At 52.7% G+C, this 8,641-nt stretch overlaps 1 protein-coding gene across 1 annotated transcript in view; it reads right to left on the bottom strand.

The window, feature by feature from the left end:
* VSTM2L (V-set and transmembrane domain containing 2 like) overlaps window positions 1-1,702 on the bottom strand; it is a 38,026-nt gene extending 36,324 nt beyond the window's left edge. Inside the window, exon 1 of the mRNA XM_006051739.3 lies at window positions 1,357-1,702. Within this exon, the coding sequence (XP_006051801.1) occupies window positions 1,357-1,477 (121 nt within the window). The 5' untranslated portion in view covers window positions 1,478-1,702. The remainder of the gene's footprint in view (window positions 1-1,356) is intronic.
* Window positions 1,703-8,641: the final 6,939 nt, after the last annotated feature.

Here is an 8,641-nt window from a genome sequence, read left to right on the forward strand (position 1 = left end):
GAGTCACAGTTCCTCAAAAGCAGAGACCCTGAGAAGGGCTTACTCTCCCAAGCAATTCCAACTCACACGTCACGCCCCAGTAAAGCCTTCTCTGAGCTCCTACCACCACAGCCCTTACTCTTTTCCATCAGAAGAAATCACCCAGTTCTCTGCCCTTTGTGCAAACCTGTCCCCAGTCCTGGGTATACACTGCCCAGCATGGGTGCTGCAGCCTCCCCTGCCAGCTTGGAAATCCTTGTAGGGAAGAGATGGATGGATGAAGTGTCTCCATTTTCATCTGTGCCCTGGTCCTCATACAGGAAGGAGTCCACCTCATGGAGGCAGGGGGAGCCCCTGCAGCTGCCGGCCTCAGACAATCCAACTCTACCGCCAACTTGGGCTCCTCTGGGGCTGGAAGGAGCTTCTGACACTCTGGCAGCCAGTGCTGGGAATGCTCACTTGCTCCCCAGCTCCCACAGTGGCTGAGTCGAGAGGTCCCACCTTTCAGTACTCCGGGGTCAAAGATGAGGATGAGAGGGGACCCTACAGAAGGATGGCAGGGGACCCTACAGAAGGATGGCAGGGGGCTTCCTGCCCACCCCTAGAGGCAGACAAAAGCTCCAGGCTTCCCTCTTCTTCCACGCCTCCGACTGGAAGCAGCAATGTCAACTATTCCAGCGTCTTTGAGGGGCTCCCACCAAGCCAAGATGCCACCCACCTGATGGGGTGGCTGCAGCCCAGGCTACCAGTTCTCAAGAAGCAGGCTCGTCTGTCCCCCAGGACCTTTCCCAGTGGGGCAGGTGTGGAGAGGGAAGGGACAAGGACAGCTACAGGGTTAAACCCACAAAGGGGAAAGGCAGATGGGCAGAGAGGGGTGGGTGAGCAAAGTGTGTTCACAAGTGTGTGTATTTTGCCAGTGTGTCTGCAGGAAAGCGGGCAGGCAAGAGTTGTGCTCTGGGGTGCCAGCTGGCAGGGTGTGAGCCCTCCGGCTGCGCCTGCTGTGTGTGTAGTGGGCACAGAAGTGAGGGTGATCCGAGAAGGTGTCTGGAGATGTGTGAGGGTAGGAGTTGTGTGAGAAAGCAGCGAGTGTGGCTGTGTGTCCGTGGCTGGTCGTGAAGGTGTATGTATCCAAGCGAGTGTAGAGGGTGGGAAAGGAGCCCTCCGCGAGAGTGGCATGGGGGTGGCACCCGGGGTGCACCCTGGTCCGCAGGAGTGGCCAGGGAGCCAGGGCCGGTCCGCAGACCCTGCAGGGGGCGCCCCCCCTCGGACTCCCACCACCGGCGCCGCGGGCTCGAGTCCGGGGACCGCCAAGTCGGAGCCGCGCTGCCCAGGGTGGGGTTTGGTGGGGAAGTCCGCGGGGGCGGCGACCCAACTCACCGTGGCCGGAGATGTGATTGTCCCAGGGCGCGTGGCCGGCGGGCCGCGTGGCGCCGCCGAGTTGCAGGAAAAGTGCCAGGTAGTGGAGGGCGCCCAGCGCCACGGCGAGCGGAGCCCCCATGGTGCGCGCTCGGGCCGGAGGGGGCGCCGCCGCCTCACATCGGGGCTCAGAAGACCGCAGACCTCGCGCCCTCCGGCCCCTGCCCGGTGCGGCCTGGCTGCCCGGCTGCGGCTGCTGCCCCTTCGCTCGCGGAACCCGGTCGGGCCCGGTTCCGGCCCCCGCCCGGCTCCGGCCCAGCCCCGGCTGCGGGAAGCGAGCGCACGCCCAGCCGGCCGCCTCCGACTGCGGGACTCTTCCCTTCCGCGGAAGGCCACTCCGCTCGGCGCCGCTGCCGCCGCACCCCTCCCTCCCGCTCCCCCCGCCCGCCCAGAGGAGGAGGCGGCGGCGGCGGAGGGATCTGCCGCTTGATTTATCATCAAAGTTTTGCCCAGGCTGGGATTTTTAAAGCGGTACCCGCAACTTCTCCCGGCCCGAGAGCGCAAGTCGGGGCGAGATGGGGTGGAGGAAGCCACCCCAGGGACCCGATTCCTGCCAAGCATAACACTACTGGTTTCACGAACTGAAATGCTCTCCAGTGGGATAAAGAGGAAAACCAATCGACCAGACCCAGCGCGCTCAAAAGGGACTCCTCAACTTTGCTAGCTGGGCGGTGCCGAGGTCAGGGAGGTAGGTTGGGGTGGGTGGGTGGATGGAGGTGAGGGGGAGGTGGGAAACCTGGGCTGAGGCACTGGAGACCTGGTTAGACCTGCCTGCCGCAGGCTGTGTGATCGTGTCCGAGTGTCTAGCCCAGGCTGAGCTTCAAGGTCTTCATCTGAGAAGTGGGAATAAATAGCTGCCTTCAGGGATCCTGGTGAGGATTACAAAGTCGTGTGTGTAAAGCGCTAAGCATAAATGCCGCCCTCGTGGTAGAAGCTCAATAGTTATGACTGATGTTGTCCCCCTCTCTGGGACTCAGTTTTCATGTCCGTGTAGTGGGTGTAAGTAAGGCAGGCCAGTTGCTGGGTCTCCGTCTAGATGAGAGAGGCTGCGCCTTGTGCAGTGGACTGGATCGCCCCCTTCTGGACTGCAGGGCTCCCTTCCTTGGACAGAGGGGCCTAGAGGTGGTGGTGAACGAAGTCACTTTCATTTCCAGGAGCAAGAATCCTAGGAGATCCTCCGATTCCTCCTCTGTTTTACTGGGGCTGTTGAGACAGACCTCCAGAACAGACATAAGGCGGACCTGTGGCTTCATTTAAAAGAAGACTAAGCACGTTAAATCAGAGACAGAGCTTCTCCGAGGACCTCAGCGAGTCTGGGGCCAAGTTCCTGCCTCCCGGGCAGGATCTCTCCTACTCTCATCCCTTGTGCTTCATCAGGCATCGTTCCGGGCACAGCCCTACCCGCCGCGGTTTCAGCACCTCGGAGGAGGACAGCGTCCACCCCGACACCCATCTTTTCAACCTCACCCACCGCACCTCTTCGGACTCTTAGATGGGAGGGTTCAGCACCATGGACAGACCTTCTGATTGTCTCCCTCGCCCCCGCAGAATAGGAGTCAGAGCTAGAGAAGGCCCACATCCCTCTCCAGACCATACACAGGTGGATCCAGCATTGTGGACATCACCACAATTTTGAGAATAAGGTTAGAGCCTGAGGAACAGCTTTCCTCCTCGCCCCCGTCTTTAATTTGTTCTTTCATACCCCTTTCCAATAATATGGCGGACAACACACCCGTTGGGGCCTGTGTTCTCCAGCAACAATACAGTTTATTCGAAACCATGGACAGCACCCTGAAGGGGCGCGCTCTTACGAATACCCAACTGACAGCATTCACAGGACCGGTGGCGCGGCGCCGCCTTCAGCACCGCGGATAAACCCCGTCGTCATCTAGCTCGTTCCTGTCCATATTCTCTGGAGTAAGGGCTTTTTTTTTTTTTTTTTGGCCTGATTAACTTACTTATCATTTCCCTCCCACGCAGAGGTAGTATTTATTTAGGCTATCCTGGAATGGCCTGGCGTCTTGGACCCTATGAAAGCGTTTCCTTATTCATTAATTCACTTTACCCTCCCTCCCAGTGAAATGGTTTCCATTGCCCCCGTTATAAAGATGGAGAATCTTTTGTTGTTTGGCTGCACTGGGTCTTAGCTGTGGCAGACGGGACCTTTGATCTTCATTGCAGTTGCGGCATGTGGAATCTTTAGTTGCTGGCATGTGGGTCTAGTTCCCTGACCAGAGATCAGATCCTTGCCCCTCTGCATTTGGAGTGTGAAGTCTTAGCCACTGGACCACCAGGGAAGTCCTGAAGCTGAGAATCTTCAAGATCACATAGCGGCTGGTGCTATGACTGAAACCCAGGACTCTTTTAATCCCAGCCTGAAGCCTCTCCAGGAGAATAGAATGCCAGAAATGGGGCCCAAACCCAGGGTTTTTTCCTCTTAAATTTCAATTGGAAGGAAGCAGGCAGAGGCAAGGGCACAGGGAGAGAGAGGAGAGAAGAAAAGAGAGAAAACAAGAGACTCTACTTTCAGACTGCAGAGGAACGAGGTCAGAGTGGGACAAGGGCCCTGCCCTTACCCACTGACTGACCTGCAGGCACCCTTTCTTCTCATAGTCTGTGCTTAGTCGTGTAGTCATGTCCAACTCTTCGCAACTCCATGGACAGGCTCCTCTGTCTATAGATTCTCTGGGATGGGGTTGGATCTTGTAACCCCTGAAGTTCCTTCAAGGACAGATTTCCAGGGATTTAATGCATTTGAAAAGGCTGTTGCTGTAATGGTTCTGCTCAAAAGCCTCCAATGGTCTTGTCTATTAGAGAAATCTGACATCTCTGGTTTGCATTTAAGGTCCCAGCCTACCTTCTGCTCCAGGCACCATCCCCCATCCACGTTGTCTTCCTGCACCCACGCTAGCTTCATCGTGGCCTTACCATTCCCTGTGTTTTCCCTCTACACACATGCCTTCCCCTCTGTCTAGCTGAGTCTTCCATTGGCCAAAGTCCCATCTGAATCCCTCACAGGAAGACATGCCTGCTGGCTTCTCCCAATCTCTGAGCCTCTGTTGGCCCATCACTGTTTACCCAATGTTATGCTACAAGTTTACTTATCCGACTTAATCCTCGGAACTACCAAGCCATATAGGGTAGAATAGTGTGATTTTAAGTGTGGAATCTAGTTTTGAATCCTGCCACCCACCCACTAGCTGTGTGACCTTAGATAAGTTACTTTGTCTTTCTGTGCCTGAGCTTCCTTATCTGTAAAATAAAGATAATAAAGCCTCCATCACAAGGTTATCATAAGGATTAAATGTCTTGCTACATGGAAAGCAGTTAGAACACTGCCTGAAGAAAGTGAAAGTGTGAGTCTCATTCACGTCAGACTCTATTCAACCCCATGGACTGTAGCCCTCCAGGCTCTTCTGTCCATGGGGTTTTCCAGGCAAGAATACTGGAATGGGTTGCCATTCCCTTCTGCAGGGGATCGTCCCGACCCAGGAATCAAACTTGAGTCTCCTACATTGCAGGCAGGTTCTTTACAGTCTGAATCACCAGGGAAGCCCAGAACACTGCCTGTTATTGTTGCTCAGTTGCTCAGTTGTGTCCAACTCTTTGTCACCCCATGGACTGTAGCCCACCAGCCTTCTCCATCCATGGGACTCTCCAGGCAAGAATAGTGGAGTGGGCTGCCATTTCCTTCTCCAAGAACACTGCCTGGCACAAAGTAAATAGTAACACATAGAAAATACATAGCCATATGCTGCTGCTGTTGCTGCTAAGTCGCTTCAGTCGTGTTCGACTCTGTGCGACCCCATAGACAGCAGCCCACCAGGCTCCGCCATCCCTGGGATTCTCCAGGCTAGAACACTGGAGTGGGTTGCCATTTCCTTCTCCAATGCATGAAAGTGAAAAGTGAAAGGGAAGTCGCTCAGTCGTGTCCAACTCTTCACAACTCCATGGACTGCAGCCTACCAGGCTCCTCTGTCCATGGGATTTTCCAGGCAAGAGTACTGGAGTGGGTTGACATTGCCTTCTCCAACATAGCCATATACATGCTGGCTATTATTATTATTTATACATAAGTAAACAGGTGTTCAGGGAGGTTAAATATCTTCTCCAATGTCTCACAAGACAATTGCAGAGTGTGGTATTTTGATTCCAGAGCTGATGCTCCTGGCATAATACCTAAGCACATCTAGTTCAATCCACCCAGCTTAGGAAACTAAGACCCAGAGATGATGAATGAATTCCTCAGAGTCACACAGCCAACCACGGCAGAACTAAATCCAGAACTTCTGTCTGTCAGCTCAGGGCTCTCCCACAATACCATATTGTCCTGTCTGCATTTTCTGCAGCAACTAAACTGTATTTTTTAGTTTATAAATACATTTACACCCATGCTCTCATATAATTTATGCAACAACCCGTGAGGCCACTATTATTACCTTCCTTCTTATTAAAAAATATTTATCTATTCATTTGGCTGTGTTAGGTCTTCATTGCGGCACATGGAATCTTTGTCACATCATGTAGGATCTTTCTTTTCAGCTCATGGACTCTCTAGTTGTGGCACTCAGGCTCTGGAGTGCAGGCTCAATAGTTGTGGCGTGTGGGCTTAGTTGCTCCCCGCCATGTAGGATCTTAGTTCCCCCACCAGAGACTGAACCCAAATTCCCTGCACCGCAAGATGGATTCTTAACCACTGGACCACCAGGGAAATCCCTACCTTCCTTCTTTTACAGATAAGGAAACTGAGGCTCAGAGAGATGAAGCAACCTGTTCAACGTTGCACGGGGAGGTGGGGCAAAGGCTGAATGTGAAAGGACGAATCCTCAGCCCCCTATTCCTCCTCTGTGAAATTTTGCCTCTTTTCTGCTTTGCGATCCAAGTGCAGACTGGAGACACTGTGGAAGCTAAAAGCCTACAGGAGGCCCAAGGTAAACGAAAACCGTTCCAGGAAACAGTCTCTAGGAATTCGCTAGGGCGGGAGGCTGTTGTCACTCATCTCACTCTGGGAATGCTCCAGGAGACAGTAAGCTTCCCATCCCTGGAGACAATTAAACAAGCATCTCGTGGTCACGTGGATGCCAGGAGGCAAATATCACAGCTATTTTCACCACTCAAATGAGGCTCAGAAGGTGAATATCATGTTAGGTATTTCAGTCAGGAAAGGCAATCTTTTTAAAGTTCGCCCCAAGCAGCGGAATTTGCACTGTCCCCTCCCCCTGACGCAAGCCCACTGGAGAGTCCCCAGCCTCCCCTTAACTCAAGGAGGCCGCCCTCCCCTTCCTCCTTGAGAGATGTCACTTGAGCACCACGGCTCTGTCAGTGGTAACAGCCGTAAGATTTGTCCTTTTAATCCAGAATCAATAACAAATTTCATTTAAAAATAAATTAAACCAGGCATTGGAAATCATTCACTGTGTGGGCCAGGGCCCTCTATAGTGCCGTCTAAATGGCTTCCTTCTGCTCATCTATCAATGCCAAGAGGGGGGAAATACCTAAGCTGCCTGATTCATGGAGAAACTACTTGAATGTATCAGCTCCTAACAATGAGCAATTGAGCCCTGAGTTGCACCTTTTAACACACCAATAACATGTGGAGCACGGGTTCATGAGAGCTTATCGGAGACCCCACGGTCACTGGCTTGGAGGGAACCCATTTATAAGGGGGAACAATGGCTTCAGTATGTAGCCACCTAATTTCCAGAATGCATTACTGAGCTCAGAGGAGCAATGAAATTCTATTAAACTCTTATCTGCCATGGGAGGGTATGAAACCGGAGGGGAAATCCAGACTCGGCAAAGACATGGCCAGAAAGGACTGGGACTGACCCTAGGAGGTGGGTGAGCAAACCCGGAGGGGAAGAGGGGCAGACGGGGCCCTGGATGGGTAAAAATATGTGCATTAATAGAGCTCTGGTTTCCAGCGATTACGTTTACATCAGCGAATAAAACTTGGCAATAAAACATTGGAGCTGCGTCTCAGACAGCATTTCCTTTTACAGTCTGGTGTATTTCATTCATTATAACAGGAGGCAAGGAGCTTGAGGTGTCCCCATTTCTCCCCCTTTAATTAAATTTTTAAATTACTGCCCAAGATTTGGATAAAGGAAAAGACTTACAGCTTTGCAAATCGCCATCCCATCCGATCGCAGCTCCCATCCTATCACAGTGGTGGCCCTGACTGTACCAGGATCCAATATTATTAAAGTGAAATACTGTAGGCATTGCCTGCTTGGGCTCTGGTCTGTAAAAGGAGATGCAAATTTGGGAGAGAAATTGGCTCAGGCTCAGAAAAGAGGCCTGGGTTCTGAGACTGGTTTTTGCCATCCCCTTGATGTGTGACCTTGGTCAAGTTACTAACCCTCTCTGAGCTTGACAAGTTCTCTTTTCCCTGACACATCCATCTGGAGGCTTTTAGAATTGATTAGGGGCCGGGGGTATCCCTCCCTCCCAAGTGCACACTGGGATGTCTTAGGGAGCTTTAAAAAAATAATAATATTCAGTGCACACGTGCTAAGTTACTTCAGTCATGTCCAACTCTTTGCGACCCTATGGATTATAGCTTGCCAGGTTCCTCTGTCCATGGGATTCTCCAGGCAATACTGGAGTGGGTTGTCATTTCTTCCTCCAGGGGATCTTCCCAACCCAGGGATCAAACCTGTGTCTCTTAAGTCTCCTGCATTGGTAGGTGCATTCTTTACCACTAGCACCGCCTGGGAAGCCATAATAATGTTTAGATCACACCCCCAAAATTCTGACCCAACTGGTTTGGGTGAGGCTAGTCCTGGGTATCTGTTTTTTTTTAAATTCCCCAGGTGATCCCAGTGTACAGCTGGGGTTGAGCACCACTAGCCTAGACACAAAATTATGTAATATTCATGGACTTTGGACTCTCTGGGGAGACTGGTTGTGCCTGTACTGGCCCAGGCCCCACTCCTGGGGCAACCCTCCTAGTCTGGCTGGGGGAGATTTCTGGGGATCTGCCAGCTCACCAAGCCCCAAGTGTACCTTGTGCAGGGATCCAGTGGGCCACAGAGAGGACCCCAATAGGATGGAAGGACCGGGGCTCCTCCTCCTCCGGTCTTTGAATTGGGCCCAATCAGCCTCTTGGGGTGAGGAGGCTACCTGCCCCAGCTCTTATCTGCAGGGTAGTGCTGGGCGCTGAGTTGTGACCTCCTCCTCCCACGTCTGGGACGCTCCTCTCCTCTGATGACCGATTTCTTTATCTGTTCCCCAACAAACTGGC

This window comes from Bubalus bubalis, chromosome 14 (genome assembly GCF_019923935.1).
Source record: "Bubalus bubalis isolate 160015118507 breed Murrah chromosome 14, NDDB_SH_1, whole genome shotgun sequence".
NCBI lineage: Eukaryota > Metazoa > Chordata > Mammalia > Artiodactyla > Bovidae > Bubalus > Bubalus bubalis.